The sequence below is a fragment of the Mirounga leonina genome, unplaced genomic scaffold, assembly GCF_011800145.1.
Source record: "Mirounga leonina isolate KUSES-001 unplaced genomic scaffold, KU_Mleo_1.0 Mir_151, whole genome shotgun sequence".
NCBI classification, from domain to species: Eukaryota; Metazoa; Chordata; class Mammalia; order Carnivora; family Phocidae; genus Mirounga; species Mirounga leonina.
In genome coordinates, this window is record NW_023270377.1 from 2920863 (window position 1) to 2940286 (window position 19424).

The 19424-nt window shown below is 45.2% G+C and overlaps 2 protein-coding genes across 4 annotated transcripts in view; both read right to left on the minus strand.

Annotated features, from left to right (window-relative positions):
• RAMP1 (receptor activity modifying protein 1) overlaps nucleotides 1-19424 on the minus strand; it is a 61904-nt gene that overhangs the window by 40116 nt on the left and 2364 nt on the right. The window contains exon 1 of one of the 3 annotated variants that reach the window (XM_035006789.1): nucleotides 4716-4777. The exons of 1 other annotated variant lie outside the window; for it this stretch is intronic. Coding sequence is in view for 1 of the 2 variants with exons in the window: in XM_035006787.1 (XP_034862678.1) it covers nucleotides 3825-3876 (52 nt within the window). In the remaining variant the exon portion in view is untranslated. Of the gene's footprint in view, nucleotides 1-3824; nucleotides 3917-4715; nucleotides 4778-19424 lie in introns of those variants that run through there. One more of the 3 variants, XM_035006787.1, reaches the window with a different exon arrangement.
• The window catches only part of RBM44 (RNA binding motif protein 44), a 62573-nt gene continuing 55680 nt past the window's right edge, over nucleotides 12532-19424 (minus strand). The window contains exon 16 of the mRNA XM_035006792.1: nucleotides 12532-13535. The gene's annotated coding sequence lies outside the window, so the exon portion shown is untranslated. The remainder of the gene's footprint in view (nucleotides 13536-19424) is intronic.

Below are 19424 nucleotides of genomic sequence, written 5' to 3' on the forward strand. Positions count from 1 at the left end.
CCCCCAACATGGGGTTCTGCTTTGTGATACATGAATGGCTTTTACTCCCGTTGATAACTGGCCAGAGTACGTGACAATGTGGCAGGGTCATCAGTATCCAGTTGCTTGGGTCAACTGCTGCCTTTTGCCTTCCGGGGCACGTGCGCCTCAGGAGACTCCTTCCTGGTGGGCCTTGCGGGCCTGGGGTGCAGAGCCCCGGAGAGCACGGGTGGGCACTGCCCAGGTCCGCAGCACCCCAGCTCTTGTGAGTGACCCAGTGGGAGGAGGGCCGCCCCCCCCCCAGGGATGGAGGGTGCGGGGCCACCAGGGAAGGCTTCCCGAGGGAGGCAGTCACCTGGGAGGGGTGGAGAGAGAGAGGCCCAGCAGGGCAGTGAGCAGAGGGCAGAGTGGAAGCGAGGGCCGGAGAGGAGGAGGGCTGGCTTCTGCTCTCTGGTCCCAGGACGCACTGTGGGATCTGCCCATGGCAGGGAGGGAGTCACGGGAGGGCGAAAGAAAGGAGACGGCGTGAGGCCTAGTGAGGAACAAAGGCAGGCAGGCCTGGCCCCGCGACTCAGGCCCCTGGGGTCCCATCCCCTGCCAAGTCCTGGACCGCGTGCCTCTGCGGACCCTGCCCCGGACCCTGCCCTGGCGGGGCTGCTCACAACCCGGGCTTCCAGGGGTGATGGGAGTCAGGTCTTTCCACAGCAAAGAAAATACTAAGATAAAACAATCTTAGGGGAAAGAATCTTCCACGGACAACAATAACTTCCTTATGTGAAAATGAACGAGGTCCTGTTTAGGTTGGGAGCCCTCCTGTTGCTGCGTGTTGACATAACCCTCCTCACTAGGAACAAGGGAGTTCTCCAGAAACAGTGCTCGGCCCGAGGTCATCCCGGCAGGGAGGACAGGAGGAGGGGCATGAAGCCGGCTCCCTGGGTGTGGGGACAGAGGCCTGTCCACACCATCTCTGTCTCTCCATGGGCTGGGGCGCGGGGCCTGGCGCAGGTGAAGCCACGACGGCCTCCTCCGCCCGGCTCCCCTTCTCCGCACCCCTGCTCGCTCCTGTCAGCTCTGCACTGTCCGTCTGTCCGTCCGTCCGTCCGTCCGGAGGGCTTCCCAGAGTCCTGCTGGAGAAGAGGCTCTTGGGCAGGTTTCCAAGCCCCTGGCGTGCCTGCCGCCCACTGTCCTGCAAACGCGGTGGGGTCACAGGGTGAAAACACCCCATGGGCTCCACCCGACGGGCTCCAAAGGTGTCCAGAGAGCTCTGTCTGTCTTGTCGTGGTCCCCCCGCCCCCGGCTCGCAGGCTGGGATGTGGCAGCCGGTACCCAGATCCAGCCGAGAGGAGAGAGACCGGCTTCCCCTCGGCTCCGGCAGCAGACTGTTTAGCCTGGGGTCCCCTGCCCTCCGAGGCAAGCCAGGGGACAGGCCCCAGTCCAGGCTGGTGGGGAGGAGAGCCCCACGCTGCCGGGGGCGGGGGGGGGGTGCCGGGAAGGACGGGCTCGGCCCCCACCGGTGGGGGGCACCGGCAGCCAAACCCGGGGGTTCCACCCTTGGGGGCTCCACGTTTTCACTGGAATTCACACCACAAGCGGCGACCTCATCACACACTCTGCCAGACCCAAACTTTAAGGAAATAGAAGCTGTGGAATTGGTTCATTCTGGGAGAAAAAAAATCAGGAGGAACAGAAGTAGCTCTTTGCCTTAAGGAAGGATTCCACCTAAAACATTTCCGGGCGCGTCGCTCGCGACCACTTCCAGTGTGGACCGAAGTGTCACTCAACAGCTCTGGCCCGGGACCCACCACATCCGTACTGACCGGCAAGCGCCAACGGACGGGAGACAAAAAGCCAGAAATGTCTCCGTGCGGTTAAATACACAGGGAGAGTAAACGAACACACTGAGGTGATTTCGCAAATAAGAATCCTGCAGCTTTGGATTCCAGGGTGAGAACTGCCTCCGGATTCAAACCAGCAAGACAATCTGAAGTCACGTATATTGCATTTCCTGGGACATCGCCGTTGGTCCCAAACAGTTACACTTGCACTGATACAGAGTCCCATATTTCAATAAACACAGCGGCCTTGCAAGAATGTCCTCGACGGCCCCAGTGCGCCCAGCTCACGGAACAGTGGTAGCCAGCGCTCCTGAGTGCAGCTGGGCGCCCTACAGAGTTGACGACAGACACGGCCGTCACAGCATAACCCTGGGTCCTCTGGAAACGTCCTTCTCTGCTGACTGATGAAAAGCTTTTCAGTGGCTATATACGAAATTTAAGATGCATGTGGTCCTATCACAGTCTTCTGTAAACAGAAGAGTATGCACAAAGCTCAGGTTTACAGTAGCTTGACTGTAAAACCGTTACAGAGAAGTTCTTGAGCCTATGGACTAGCATACTTAAAAAAAAAGAAAAATTCCACATTGCTATTTTGGGTAGCAAAATCTGCATCACCAAGGAGATCTGGCTCCTGCTACAACTTGGGAGGAAACACAGTGTGCTCCATGATTCTACTAATTTCTGCTGGCCTCCATGACATTAATTTACTGATAACCTCACAGAGTTGTGTTTATCTGGAAAAATAAAGATACAACATTAGCCAGGCCGCTCAGACTAATGTTAAAATTATAGGACTCTCGACTTGCACCAGAATGTGTGTTATTTTCCTGGTAAACAAGGAAGGTCTTTATAGGCACTCATGACATAGTGTTTATTTACACAGGCTTTAGAAGGTGCAGCTCCTGGAGTCCAGGAAAGAGCATTTATTTAGTCAGTTATGTTTAAAAAAAAAAAAAGACACAACCCAGCTCCCTGCCCTGTTAGCAGAGAAATGCTCATTTCTTAGGAGATTACAACAGTAAATTCCATGTCAAACCAAAGGGATCCTAACACAAAAGGAGAGAATGCTATTGTAAGATTTTGCTTTACACGTAAATTCAGCCAAAACACTTTAAGGGGCAAGATCAGTCTTCAGATCGCGTTATGGGCAAGCAGACGCTAAGGGCTTTATGCAGAGGGGCTCCTGGGCTGTCCTGAGCCCCTTTCCTCCAGGTGTCCTGGGCCATCTCCACTGACAAGCCACAAGACCCCAGCTGCTGTCCCGCTACAAAGCCAGCACAGCGCTCACCCCTTCACCAGTCCCGGCACTCGGGGCACGCGTGCTGCAGGTGTTTCTGACCCACATCACCTGTTCCGGGGAAAGCCCACAAGCACCTGCAGTAGCTGTGGGTTCCGGGCGGCTGGGTTCCTGCACTCAAGTGCCCTATTTAGTTTTTCTTAAAAAGTAACTACATCCATGAGATGACTCCAGTGGCTAGAGCAGTTTAGAAAGCTTCTTAGCATTACCACAGGAGAGCCCTGAGGACAATTTCAGGGTAAATTATGCTAAGTCCGGTGCCCGTTCCTGTTGCCCCTGGTGCCAGCTTATAATCTCTCTCGAAACACAAGGCTGAGGATATGCTGCCTCCTCGCCGAATCCCTCTTTGAACTTCTGTTAGCCAGAGGGCCAAGGTCACAAGCAAACAAAAAAGCCGTGGAAACATCCGCGAGGGGATGGCTAGTCTCATTTTTGCAAAGGACATCCTGGGGAGGTTTGTTTGCAAATGGGCACCCGCTGTATGTGCCAGTCGGCTTCCCAGCTTTAACTAATTTCTGGATCAGCGGGCCGCGGATCGGAGACCCAGCGCCAAGTCGGCCAGGTGCCCGCTGCCCGCGGGAGCCCAAGGACGCCCGCAGGGGCGGCGCGGCCCGGAGCGCACAGGTGCGGGGAAGCGCGCGCCCGGGCGTGCGCCGCAAAGCTGCCCGTGTCCCCCCGGCTCCCCTCCCCCGAGGGGCCCCGGCCCTACTCACCCAGGAGCAGCCAGAGGCCGCGCCGCGCGAGGCCGCCCAGGCTCCGGGCCATGGCGCCCCGCCGAGCCCGCCCGCCCGCAACGACTGAGCCCGCCGCGGCGCGGGGGGAAGCGGCGGGAAGCGGCGGCGCGCGCCTGGCCCTGCCCCCCGCGGCTCCGGGGGGGGGGGGGGGGGGGGGGGGTGGGGGGCAGGTCGCCCAGACCGGGCGGGGCGGCCCCGCAGGAGGACCGCTGGCGGGCCGGCGCGGGAGGCGAGGCGACCCCACGGCGAGCGGCGAGCTCGGGGTCGCCCGGACCCCCCCTGGGGGACTCGCACCGGGGCTTCGGCCGCCGCAAGGGCTGCTCCCGAAATGTTTGCCCCGCACGCGGGTGTTTAAGCCAGGGCACCTCAGGCCCAACCCGAGCACCATCCTCTTCCTCTCCCTAGGTTCCCGGCCACTCCTGCCCCCGGGGGTCCTGTTGGCGAAAGGCCAAGCCCACATCTCTCTCCCCCCCACGGTGCGGCCACTGGGGCACCCGTGGGGACAAAACCAGCCCGGGAGCTTGGGGAGACTCCTACTAATCAGAAAAGCACGCACAATGAGGAACTGGAATAAATGCTGAGACCTACACAGGATGAGCAGTGGTGTGGGCTCAGGGGAGGAGAGGCACTCAGGTGCGCCCAAAGGCCCTGGGGCCGGAGTGAACAGGGGTCTTGGGAGGACTGAAAGGTGGCCCCCCGGTGAATCAGACTCCGAACTTGAGTAGAAGGAGGACACAGCATTAGCCTCGCCTTGGGAGGCTGTCACTTTGGGCTTCTGCGGGCCCGGAGAACTCACGGGGCGCGGGGACAAGAAGCCCGGGCATATTCGTTATAGAATGGCCAGAGAAGGGCTCCTAGGGGTACACATACCTGCGAGCCCTGGGAAAGGAGGTCTCCCGGTGCAGAGGTGGGAGTGGGAGACATAAGCTCTCCTGGTGGTTGGATCTCACCTCACAGGGGTTCCTTTCTGTAACATCCCACTACAAGAAGTCTGAGAAATTGACTTAGGCTCACTGAAGGCGGGAGGGAGGGGAACTTTGAATGCAACGGCCACATCATCTTTGCGGCTGGTTTCATACGCTCAGCAGGGTTTCATACACTGGCCCGGGTCTGCCGTGAAGGACCCCTTCCCTAACTAAGTGAAAGGGAGCAGAGCCACCTGCTGTCTGCTCAGAGAACAGGAGGCAGCCGACAACCTGGTGGTCATCCATTCATTCTTCTGAACACAGGCTGGGAGGGCACTCAGGGCCAGCATGCCTACAACTGGGGGCCCCAAAGAGTCCTGGGAGTGAGAGGTCTGCGTCAGATGGCCGGGGACGGCACAAGCTCTCTTGACTTGATTAGCCCCTCTTCCTGAACCTTAGGAAGGTACACCCTATTGGGTGGCCTGGCTTCCCCTCTTTATTCACTTAATAGACAGATATCTGAGTCCCTACTGTGTGCAAGGCTGTGCTAAGTAAACAGTGTAGGTCCTGCTCTTCAGTTTGTGAATCTAATGGGAAAAGCAAAACTCTCCATAACAACCCATGATACAGGAACTGTACATATGGGGTCTGGAACTCCTGGCCCGCTGTAGTGTAAGAAGGCTTGAGGGCTGGCTGGAAGGGGTGCAGGAGGGGACTGCAGGCCCGAAGGAAGGGAACGGTGAGGGGCGGGGCCCCGGCCCAGCTCCACCATGAACCCTGTGCTAGGGCCCAGCTGCCACCGGTGAGGGCCAAGGGCATGCATCGCTCGGCTATCAGCCTTGTCCTCCGCTCGTGGACGGCGCTGCCCTTCCCACTCGGCTCATGAACCTCTCTGCGACCTCTCTGCGTTGGGCTCTTTGGGACCCCTGTACTCTCATCAGCAGGCTGAGCAGGAGACATTTTTGGGCAACATTTTCTCTTTGAAACTCAACTGGGACAGACAGGATGCAAGGTGAGGGTAGGGGGCTATTTGCCATTTCCTCTCTCCACATGCCTACACATATCCCCTAACAGATGCACGCACCTAAAAGAACAAAGTGTACTTCTCAAGGTCGTGTGTGTGTGCGCGGCACTCTTTCCCAGGGGTCTCCATGTCTGCACCTGCGGTCTGGGCAAGAGATACCCAGTCATTACTGCAAGCTCCCTCTTCTGCAAGGGTAGGAACGTGGGCGATCTCCACACTTGCTCCACGGCCATGACACACAGAGTTGGCGACTTCGCCCTGGCTAGATTCTGTCTGAAGCACTGGGACTTGTAACTGGTAGTAGGGAGCATGGGAAGCCATCCTACTCCCCAGGCACCTCCAGCTCGGTGGACATGAGGGTGTCCCATGGAAGAGGTGAGGAAACAGCCAGGTGCTTGGCTGTGCGCACAGCTAGCTTAGAGACACAACCTTGACAGGTCAGTGACAGGTCAACATTACTAAAAATTCAAATTTAACATAAGAAGACCTCTGCTTCCAGCCACGATGAAGTAACAGGGACTGGATTTACCCGCCCCCCCCCCCCACACAAACACTGGACAAGGCCGATGAAGCCACAGTTGTCACACTGGGCCACCGGCAGGGCAGGACCGCGATCGCGGGTGGCAGGGACACAGGTGAGGTAAGCCCTGACCGCTCGCTGCCTGCAGCTCCCAGACCACAGGGCAGCTGGGAACCCGAACAGAGCCTGGGGTCTCGTGGAGTCGAGGAGAGAGCTGAGAGTCCAGGGAAGGCCTGACCAAGGCAGCTAGGGACGCAGGCCCTGGAGTACCGGGGACAATAGCTGCACAGGGATGGCCTGCAAGGGGCCCCCCGGAGCCTCGGCCTCTAATTCTGACTGGTGCTCGCACGGAAGGACGCTGCCCGAGGCAGAGAAAAGAACCACTGGAAAGGAACGGGTTGGCACAATCCCCAAGAGCTCACACAGGGCCTGGAATGGCTCCACTTTCCAGCAATCCTAGTGGAAAAACCTTGAGATAAGCAGAACTGCTGACAGAGCAATTAGCAGGCTACTGCCTTTGTAGTCAGAAAAATGGCCCAGGCTGCCCTGGGGCCACCTAACTAAGCTGAAAAGCAAGAACTGAGAAAACCAAATGATTTCCAAGTAACTACTACATCCCAGAAGACTTAAAAAAAAAAAAGAAAAAAGAAAAGAACGAAGCACCAGGGAACCATAAGACCACCTCACGTGGCCTAACCCACGTGTAACTGGGAGTCCCGTCAGACAGCAATACGTGAACTATGTGTAGACGTTGTTCTATAAACCTACAAATTCAAGAATACGGACAAAACCCAAGCACAAGAATCATGAAGAAGAAAATATACCAAGACACATCATAATCAAGTTGCTCACAACCAGTAATAAAGAAAAAATCTTAAAAGTAGCCAGACAAAAAGCACATTGTATACAGAGGAACGAATTCAGAGGACAGAAGAGTTCTCATGGGGATGGAGGGAGAGCGTTAAGTACTGGAAGAGAAAACCAGTGAGAGTTCTGACAATGTTTCAGTAATTTGCTGATACAAAGGGGAGGATTTTGCTGGTGTCCTCACCACTAGGCTAGCAAGCTAGAGGCTAAGTTTTAGTCATCATCAGTGATGACTGGGTGGTTCCAGAGAGATGTTTGTAAGCAGTAACAACTCAGTTCTGTCCTGTTTGTGTAGTACAGTTGTTAAGCACTCAACAGAAATAGCATGACAGGAACACTCCACTTCATCAAGCTTCAGCTTTTCAAATCCCTCAAGAGAGTCCTGCTGGTAAAACCCAAACACCTGGGACTTGCAAGTGGCTGAGAAGGGCCTGCATTGTTTCTGATTTCCCCAAATGCCCTCTCCAAAAGCAAACAAACAAAAAACAAGTGAAAAGTAAACTCTGCACAAAACTGTGTTGTCAGCATCACTCGGAGAATTTTAGAGCTGCAAAGTAACTAAGAGGAGAGTCACCAAATGCCAGTGTGTGATCTCTCGCACCATCCCCCGCAGCAACCCCACCTCAGTGAGCAAAGAACTGGGGGGCGGGAGAGAGGAGCTGGCGCAGGCCCTAAGATTAAATCTTAATGTCCAAGATATAAAACATCCAAGAAATAAAAATAAATTTTACAGTATCTCAATACTATATAAAGTAATAAAAGTCAATCTACCCAGAGCTACTGCAGAAAATCAGGAGGTAAGATTTCACACACATGAACCTAGGACCTCTCCCCTCCACGAGGCTCTATTACAAATGCGTAACATAACCACACTGGAAGGGATCAGGAATAAGAAACACCTGAGCAAATTTAGAAGACAGTCAATATGCTGACTGCACACTGTAAGGCTAAAGACAACAAGAACTGTATGAAAATGCTGTATTTCTCACAGGGCCACAGTTTGGAAGTGCAGTGACTTCAGGTGTCTACCAGGACTGAGTAAGTCGCGGTGAGTCTGTGTGCGGAGAGGGCCCAAGACCAACTCCAACAGCAGGGAGCACCCCTGCTGAACGGACCTTGGCTTCTGGATAGCAGTCTCCAGTACAAGAAAATGGAGTTTGTTGGAGAAGTAGTTGATTTCAGGGCAGGGACAGTAAGATGAACCTAAAATAGCCTGTGGTGCCAGAAAATGAGCACTTGAGAAAGGATGGCAACTTTCACAGAGACACAGAACCCAACCTAATGATGTTCCTAATCTCTAAAGGCTGATGGCTCCTAATTCCTTATGGAACAATCTGAGTAACAAAATAAGAAATGATAGTATTTATTATAACTCACAGACCAAATAAACATCAGTGAGTCCACATTGATCTAAACAATTGAGTAAATAAATTGGAGGGGGGAGAAGGACAGCTTTTCCTCACAGGCAAATTCTAAGTAATAAATGTAGAAGGAATGAAAGACATACACAATCATCATCAAACAAACACAAGAATAATCGTTTCAGGCAAGATCTGCTGATGGATGCTGAAACCAGGGAGCGAAAGTTGTAAGAGAAACAGGTGTTTCCATACCGTCAAAGAGCTCCCTCCGTTGTAAAGGAAAAACAGTAACTTTACCGTGGAGAAACCCAGCAGAGGCCACCATAACCGAGGGAAGGGTATGACCTGTAAGAGAGCTCTCATGTACCCCCAGATATGAGGCACTGATGATACAGCACTCCTGTGGCACTCTTTTAAAAAACTGCATAACCTCAATCCAATCAGGAGAAAACAGCTGGCCAACCGTAATTGAGAGGCATTCTACCAAGTAGCCAAACGATACTCATCAAAATCATCACGGTCATGAAAGACCAGAAAATACTTAGGAACTGACCTAGGCTAGAAAGGGTACAGAAAATGTAGTAACTAACCACGTGACATACTGGATTGGGTCCTGAAGCCGAAAAAGAACATTAGGGGCAAAAATTGGTGAAATCTAAGATTTGTGGCAATAGCACTGCGCCAATGTTAATAGCCTGGTTTTGATAATTTTGCTATGGTTATATAAATTGTTAACACTCGAAGCAGCTCGATGAAGGGCACACATGAAGTCTGTACTATTTCTGCAACTGTTCCGTAAGTCTAAGTGTTGATAAATAAAATGTTAAACGGGGCGCCTGGGTGGCTCAGTCGTTAAGCGTCTGCCTCCGGCTCAGGTCATGGTCCCGGAGTCCTGGGATCGAGCCCCGCATCGGGCTCCCTGCTCGGCGGGGAGCCTGCTTCCCCCTCTCCCACTCCCCCTGCTTGTGTTCCCTCTCTCGCTCTCTCTCTGCCAAATAAATAAATAAAATCTTTAAGACAATACAAAATAAAGAGTTAACCAGCTCTACACCAAGTACTCAATCTGAACATTGCCCGTGTGCCTATTTCCCAGAAGTTCTTGGTGAACATTATAACTGTTCATAATTATTTCAGGATTGTGTGTGTGTGTGTCAGTGTGACAGAGAGATGAAGACAGAAGCCTCTTGATCCAGCCACACCTGAATTCATTTCTGGAGTTGTCAATTATAAGCTGGTTTTCCCTTTTTTTCTTCTTTGGTTAGAGTTGTGTTTTTATAATTTGTCATCAAATACCCTCTAACATACTAACTTTTATGGTCTGCTTTGTTCTAGTATTGAGGCAAATACAGACATTCATAGAAGAGAAAAAAATAAATTAAAAAAGTAAAATGAAAATAAAGCAGCAGGAGATACAACACAGAGTACAGTTACTACACAGAGAGAGGCGTCACTGCACCCCGCTCGGGGACCGCAGGGCCACGGGCAGCACACCCTGCCTGAAGGCTGACTCTAACAAGTACTGTGTGCTCTACTTGACGCGATCCCTAGGAGGGAAGACCCTTACCTCCATTTTACACACCAGACAACTGAGGCACGGGGGAATTACCTAACCTGTCCAAGGCTAAACAGGTAACAACGCTGGAGCAGGCATTTGAACCCAGAAAACCCAGCTTCAGAGCCAGCATTCTTAAACAGTACGCCCCTAGGCTTTCAGCTTCCTGGCAATAAAAGCAAAGTGATTTATAGCAATCAGTGCCCACAATACATATACTAATGATATCCTCTGATCTCTCAGGAGACTATCAGCCCTAACTATCCTGCTGTCATTAAGATATAAGTTCTACATAAATAACAGCAGTTGAGGAGTTCAACAGCACTCACAGCTCACGCAGGACTGTCCCCTCCGATAGTCAAAATTCAGGCAAAGATACACGGAACCTGTAAACTATTGTTTGGATTAGCTTCCTATCGCTGATGTAAGTTACACATTACCACAGACTTGGTGATTTAAACAATAGAAATCCATTATCTTACACTTCTGGAGATCAGAAGTCAACCACAGGTCTCACTCGGCTAAAATCAAGATGTCAGCAGGGCTACGTTCCTTCTGGGGGCTCTAGGGAACAATCTGTTTCTTTGCCTTTTCCAACTTCTGGAGGCCACCCTCATTCCTTGGCTCCTGGCTCCCTTCTTCCATATTCACAGCCAGCAACAGCAGGTAGAGATGCTTTTAGAAATGCTGTTTCTCTGGTTTTCTCTTTTGCCCACCCAGATAACCCAGGATCATCTTCCAGGTCAGCTGTTTAGCAATCTTTCTTACTTCTGCAACCTTAATTCCCTTTGCCCAGTGACACACTCACATGCCCGGGGGGATGAGGACAGGACCAGCTGGAGGTTATTACTCTGCTGACGAGAAGAGCTAACACTTATTAAACATTTTATGTGGAGGTAAATACCTGATAATAAGTAACAATGATAACAGTGGAAAAGCAGTAAAGTTAATATACACAGAACACTGGCTGGAGAACGATTCCTTTAAAAAGAAGCTACTGATTACACTGGGCTGCTCAGTTGCACACATAATTATTTGTACATTCTAGTTGATATAGCTAAAATGTTCTTGGTTGTCCCAATAATACAGTATGAAAGAAAAGTGATTCTGAGCAATAATACAAGTATGTTAAAATTATCTGAAACTTTGCTAGTTTAAGATAATTGAAAACTTGGATAATTTGATCAGTCTTTAGAATTCTACCAGAGTTTTATATAATTAATGTCAAATTAGAGATTTTAGAGGAAGCTAAGTATTGATTTTTTACTTGAGTTCCAAGAGATTCACCAATTACTCCAGTTGTTAGATTTAACTTGGGAAGCTTCATAACAGTGCTCAATTTACTGGTCATAACTTTCTGATCTACAAAAGTTATCTGAGCTTTACCTTTAGTTTTTTTTTTTTTTTTTTAAAGATTTTATTTATTTATTTCAGACAGAGAGAATGAGAGAGAGAGAGCACATGAGAGGGGGGACAGTCAGAGGCAGAAGCAGGCTCCCTGCCGAGCAGGGAGCCCGATGCGGGACTTGATCCAGGGACTCCAGGATCATGACCTGAGCCGAAGGCAGTCACTTAACCAACTGAGCCACCCAGGTGCCCTACCTTTAGTTTTTGAACAGGACATTTTTATTTAAGAAACCTGAAAATTATAATATCAAATGATCCTTTCTATATTTTCCCCAAATTGAATGCAGTAACTTGCAGTAACTTCTATATTTTCCCCAAATTGAATGCAGTCTGTTTGTAATCTAAAAAGCGATTTCACTTCAAAACCTTTTGGAAACCAGTGACTTTCAGAAGTATGCTTCTTATTGTTGCTAGCATGTTGAAAATAATGTCTAAGTCCATGTTTCAACTTTATTCAATGTTAACTCTGAATGCAGCCTTTTAATATAAATAACCATATGATTTAACATATGGGAAGAAATCTCCACAATTCTTGGATTCTACTAATTTGATGTGTGGCTAAAAGCAAGGATTCTCAAGTTTCATTTAAGAATCGTTTTAATTTTTATTTTTTTATCCTGGAACCCAACTCCTGGTAGAATATTTGGGGTGGATCTGGTAATACCTGGAGATAAATTAATATGAAATAAAACCAAAAATCCCTTAAAGGAGGAAAATTTTGAAATCCAGTAGTTCAATGGTTAGCCTTCCCATCCATGTGTATTCCACATAAACAGGCTCATTCACACCTGGAAAATGCCATCAAACCTGCAGAAAGTATTAAATTTACAGTGGTACTATAGATTCTGCCTTTATTAAATATAAATACATCAAATATAAATGTTAAATGAGTAACTTTTATTTTTTATTTTTTTAAAGATTTTATTTATTTATTTGACAGAGAGAGAGGCAGCGAGAGAGGGAACACAAGCAAGGGGAGTGTGAGAGGGAAAAGCAGGCTTCCCACTGAGCAGGGAGCCCGATGCGGGGCTCGATCCCAGGACCCTGGGATCATGACCTGAGCTGAAGGCAGATGCTTAACGACTGAGCCACCCAGGCGCCCCAATGAGTAACTTTTAATCAAATGATACCAACTATTGAATGCTCTAAACATTTTAAACATTTGAAGAAAATATATATTTAAATGTTCATCTTAATATTGGCAAAACTGCAACTTTAAACAGTATATTACTTTAAAAAAGTAATCCATCAAAGAAATTTATAGGACCTAAAATAAGGCTTTGAAAATTGTTGCAATTTACACTTTAATCTAATATAACAAAATTTACTACAAAAAACAAAAATAAGCAATATGGTGACTATGTAAGTGTTTTACCAAAGCACACATGGGTTCACTCTTCCTAGTGAAAATAGGGAAAATACATTTAAATGTTTTAGTATATGTGCTGCCAAAGTGAGCACTTAAATGTTTTATGCTAAAGTAAAAAATGCATTAAATGTATCAGAGCATTAATTTAACTGTCTTGGAAGCTTAAAAATATACACATTCCAAAATGTTATGTATCTATGAATTCAAATTCAGTTTATTTATCTGTTATCCTGTGATCCAATTAAGTCTTAAAGATTACTGAAAACTGGAACTACGAACTTCAGGTAAATTATATTTTTCATGTATGGAAATCATTTAATGGACTCTGAAACAATAAACCTTCTCTTGGTCACTATTTTTAAAAACCCATTTAACAAAAATTTTAAAAATAGACATGACCATTTTTTCTAATCCAAAATATGCAACTTGAAGTCTCTAAGTAACAAGTTTGAAATATAAAGTTTATAAACATTAAAATTATCTTGTATTTTTAATACAGAGAAGATGGTAATATTGTAGGAACAACAGCTGCTAGATGTGAAGGGAAGGCTATAAAGTAGAATATACGCAGCTAAATCCACTTAGTTAGCCTATTCAATCATGGCATCTTGTTATTACCACAATTTTTTTCTAAGTGTTGTAGAACATTCTCTGGAGGAGGGAACTCATGCTTTCCAAGGAAATTCTATATAGATCAAGAAAAGAAGGGAGAAATCAACCATAAAACATATTGATTACGCTAAATCCAATGTTCCACAGAAGTAGATACAAAAGTCCCCCCTTCTCTGCGCTCTTCCTTCCCGAGGTTTCATCACCTGCAGTCTACTGGGGTCCAGGAGCAGGCACAGACGACCCTCCTTCTGAAGCACTGCCAGGAGGTCAGTGGTAGCCTAATGCCACGTCACCTCTGACATCACTTACCTCATCACGGGGGCATTTTACCATCTCACACCATCACAACAAGGCTAGGGACAGTGTATTTTGAGAGAAACACCACATTCACGTGACCTTTATTACACTATATTGTTATAACTGTTTTATTAGTTATGGTTACTTTCTTATGTGCCTAATTTGCAGATTAGACTTTATCCCAAGTTTGTGTGTATAGAAAAAAGCACAGTATATATGTAAGGTCTGGTACGATCTGCGGTTTCTGGCATCCACTGGGGATCTTGGAAGTTATCCCCTGAAGATAAGGGGGGACTACTCTAGTTATTTATCAGTACACTCTACTACTAAACCAATCATTGTCATTAAACTCATTTTGCATATTTATGAATATCAAAAATACTCATTTACATTAAATTCTATCCCTTGACTAAGCATATCATTAAACTCTACTACTACATCAAAACAGCAACAGGCCAGTAGATATTATACATACAGAGAACTATTCTGTTTCTACAGAGAAAACCAGATTGTCATCGTGGTAAAAGTGATGACAGAAAATGAAATGCACAGAGAATCACTTAAGTGACACATTAAATCTACTTTCTTCACTGGGAAGCACTTCGGCTGGTATACAGGCAGACTCACAAACTGGTTTATTAATGAACACCTACAATATGAAAATCATTATTTTAAAGACAAACATGTCCAGTATAATACAGATGTCTCCCTGCATGACAAAGGTCTGGTGGGTTTGCCTGCAGCCCGCAATAAAATATTTGGGTTCCCTAAGCATGGGGTTCTTCCTGTAGTGCAACCCGCTGTATATGTGTGTGGTTGTCTGCGGGCTCTCACTGTGTTGCCCTAGGAGCACTGAGCCTTGAGGAACGAGGTAAGAAAATAATATTCTGGCTACTGCTATCACTGTGGGAAAAGACTCTTTTGTCTCTGTCCCAGGAGGCTCAGGTCTTTTGCCAGCATTAATGAAATTATGCCAAGTTAAATTGTTAGTTTGCACATAAAATCTCAAGACCCTGAGATTTCTCATGAAGAAAAGATTTGACATTTTATTTCTTGCTTGTTCAGAATTTTATCATGTGTGGGTGGTGAATTTTATCTACTTCTGTATCTACTGAAATAAAAAGGTGATTTTTCTCCATTGTTCTCTACATAGGGTAAATTACATTGAGTTTCAAATATTAAATGAATCATTCCTGAAATAAAGTCAATTTGGCCATGAAGTATTAATCTTTTTACAAATTGTTGGATTCAGTCTGCTAATACTTTCAAAAGAATTTTTGCATCCACGTTCACGAGATTGGTCTATAATTTTCCATTCCTGTGATGTCATTGGTCTGGTTCTGGTGTCACGACTATACTGATTTCTCTAGAAAAGTTAAGACTGATACTCCTTCTTCCTTAAATGTTTGGGGAATTCATTAATATAGCCATCTGAGCCTGGATTTTATTTTGTGGGAAGAATTTTATTTATGATTAAATTTCTTTAATAAATACAAGACTAGTAAGATTTTCTATACCTTCTAGTGCCTGTTTTTGTTAAGTTGAACCTTCCTAGGAAGTTGCCCATTTAATAAAGAACTTGACTATGTTAAAGTCATTTACAATGTCCTCTCACCTTTTCAATGCCCAAGATTTGTGGTGATATATCCTTTGTGAAAAATATTACCTTGTTTGTGTCTTCACTTTTTTGCTTTATCAGTTTCATCAGGGGTCTATAAACTTTATTATAGCTCTTCAAGAATCAACTTTGTTGATCCTTACTGTATATTTGTTATTTCAGTAGTTTTCACACTTCTTGTACTTCCTTTGGGTTATTACTTTTGTTTTTTCTTCTAACTTCTTGAGTTATATACTCTGCTCATTAATTTTGTATCATTTTTATGACATAGGAATTTAAGGCTATCCATTTCTGTTTACAAAGCTCTACCAGCATCCCTCAGCTTTTGATGTGGAGGATTTTCATTATCATCCTTTAACTAAAACCTATGTTCTAGTTTTCCTTATATGATTTCTTCTTCCACTCACTGGTTACTTAGACATTTATTTCCCAACAGAGGGATTTCCTATTTATCTTTCCACTGCTTATTTGTAGGTTATTTGAATGGTAGCCAGAGAACACACTCTTTTTCAATCCTTTAGTATTTGAGACTTATTTTATGGTCTAGCATATGGCCAAACTTTATAAACATTTCAGATGACCTGAAGAGACTTTGCAGTTGTGATGTGCCTTACGTTCTATATAATGTCCAATAAGTCAAGTTGGTTATTTGGATTGTTCAAGTCATTTATACCATTACTGATTATTTTTGCTGCTTCTATCAGAGAGGTATGTTATACTCTCCCATTATAATTGTAAACTTGCCAATTTCTCCTGATAGTTCTGGAAATAGTTCCTTTACATATTTTAAGGTGTTTTATTAGATGCATGCAAATTTCAAATTGTTATTTATTCTTAGTAAATTAAATATTTCTTCTTCAGTAGTTTTACTGCTTTAGAGCTTACTCTAATGTTAATATAGCATGGCTCTTTATCCATCCTTTTATCTTTTGATATCCTAATGTTTTTAAGATGTGTTTCTAGAGATACTATATAGTTGGTTTTTATTTATTTTATTTTTTTAAATTTTATTTATTTATTTGACAGAGAAAGACACAGCGAGAGAGGGAACACAAGCAGGGGGAGTGGGAGAGGGAGAAGCAGGCTTCCCGCTGAGCAGGAGCCTGATGTGGGGCTCAATCCCAGGACTCTGGGATCATGACCTGAGCCGAAGGCAGACACTTAACAACTGAGCCACCCAGGCGCCCCTATAGTTGTTTTTTAAAAACCCAATCTGACAATCTGAGTCCTTCATAGGAGTATTTTGTTCATTCACATTCATATTTAATTATTGACATTAAGTGGGTTTTCATCATCTTACTAAATATTTGTCCTGCCTATTCTATGTGTTCTTTTTACTCTCCTTTATTACCTACTTTTGTAGGTTAAAAAAACATTTTTATTAATCCATATCCCCATATTAGGATTGGAATGACAAATTTTTAAACATTGTGGTTAAAATATACGTAACATAAAATCTACCATTTTTAAGTGTACAGTTCTATGGCATTAAGTATATTCACATTGCTCTGCAATCATCCCCATCATCGATCTCCAGAACCTTTTCATCTTCCTAACAGAAACTCTTAACCATTAAACAGCAACACCATTCTCCCCCTCCACCAGCCCCTGACAACCACCATTCTACTTTCTGTCTCTATGAATTTGACTACTCCAGGTACCTTTGTGTAAGTGGTATCATACAGTATTTGTCCCTTGTGACTGGCTTATTTCACTTATCTCAGTCTTCAAGGCTCATCCATGTTGCACCATGGGTCAGAATTTCATTTCTTTCAAGGCTGAATAATATTCCATTGTATGTATATATCCCATTTTTTCTATTCATCCACTGATGGATCTTTGGGTTGCTCCCACCTTTTTAGTTCTTATGAATAGTGGTACTTTGAACACGGATGTACAAATTATCTGTTTGTGTCCCTGCTTTCAGTTCTTCCAGTTACCCAGAAGTGGAATTGCTGGATCATATGGTAATTCTAAGTTTAATGTTTTGAGGAACTGTCATACCATTTTCCACAGTGGCTGCACTATTCCCACCAGCAATGCACAAAATTTCTAATTTTCCCCATCCTCACCAATATTTGTCATTTTCTGTTTGGGGTTTTTTGTTTTTGTTTTTTTGTGGTTTTTTTTTTGGTAATAGCCATCCTGTGGATGTGAAGTGCTGTGCCGTTGTGGTCTTGATAGCATTTTCCTAATGACTAGTGATAATGAGCATATTTTCATGTGCTTATTGGCCACTTGCATATCTTCTTTGAAGGAATGTCTATTCAAATCCTTTGCCCATTTAAAAATTATGGTTTTGTTGTTGGGTTGTAGATATTCTTTATATATTTTGGATAGTGACCCTTATCAGATAAATGATTTACAAGTACTTTCTCTCATTCTGTGGGCTGCCTCTGTTGAGAGTATCCTTTGATGCACATTTTAAATTTTGAAGAAGTCTAGTTTATTTTTTCATATCGAAGAAATCATTACCAAATCCAGGGATGTGAAGCTTTTCCTCTGTTTTCTTCTAAGAGTTTTATAGTTTTAGCTCTTATGTTTAGGTCTTTGATCCATTTTGAATTAGTTTTTGTACATGGTATAAGGTAAGGCTCCAACTTCATTTTGTGTACGCTTTTAAAAATTATTCTTTTAGTGATTACCCCAAAGATTACAACATGCATCCTTTACTTATTATCAAAGTCTGGTATCAACTGGTATATGTGTAAAAGGAGAGTTAACACAGCAGGACTGGGACTGCTCTCCTTACAAAGACCTACTTGCAAGGTTGGCCCTTGGCTAGAGACTAGGAATGTGGATTTTGGAAGGGTTTCCACCAATCCCTGAAGTGAAGAGTGGCTCACTGTACCAAAACTGTATGAACAATGTGGTTTATACCAAACAGTTGCTTTCCTTCTTAGAGTCTGGAACTTTGGTATATGCTAAGCAGTGGGTCCTATGTGACCAGGCCCCAATAAAAATATTGAGCACTGATTCTCTAATGAACTTTCTTGGTATACAACATTTCGTGTGTGTTGTCATAATTCATTACTGGAGGAAACAAGCACGCCTTATGTGACTCCACTGGGAAAGGACTCTTGGAAGCCTATGCCTGGTCCCCTCTAGACAGCACCATATGTGGCTTTTCCCTTTGTTGATTTTGCTTTGTATCATTGTGTTGTCATACATTAAAGCCATGAGTACAACCATATACTGAGTCATGTGAGTTTTCCAAGTGAATCACTGAGCCTGGGGGGAGGTAGTACCGGGGACCCCCAACATAGTACATTTTACCCTCTTCCCAACCTACAAGGCGTTTAGAATAGTAAGTACCTAATCTCCTTTCAACTTAGATGCTACTATTGTCATATATTTTTTATTGGACCTGTAAAATACCACTGATCTTGTTTTATGTAGTCAATACTAATTGATCTATACCACATTTTAATCTTCACTTCTCCTGCATCTCTGACTTTTCATCTAAAATCACTTTCCCGGGCGCCTGGGTGGCTCAGTTGGTTAAGCAACTGCCTTCGGCTCAGGTCATGATCCTGGAGTCCCGGGATCGAGTCCTGCATCAGGCTCCCTGCTCAGCGGGGGGTCTGCTTCTCCCTCTGACCCTCCTCCCTCTCATGCTCTCTGTCTCTCATTCTCTCTGTCTCAAATAAATAAATAAAATCTTTAAAAATAAATAAATAAAAAATAAAATAAAATCACTTTCCCTCTTCCTAGAGAACACTCTTTAGTATTTTCTTTACTATAAGTGAGTCTTCTTCTAAGTAATAAATTATCTTAGTTTTGAGTAAAGATATATTTATTTCACACTTATTCCTGAAGGTTCTTTTTTTGAGTATAGAACTCAAAGTTTGTAGAATTATTTGATGGTTTCTGTTAAGAATCAGATGTCAATCTAATTGTACTCTTGAAGTAAATTTTTTTCTCTGGCTGCTTTATAGATTTTAGCTTTTTTTCTCGATATACTGATGTCTTTTTATTTTCCCTGTTTGGGATTTGAAAGGGTTTTACTGAATTTATGGCAGGATGTTTTTCATCATTTAAAAAATA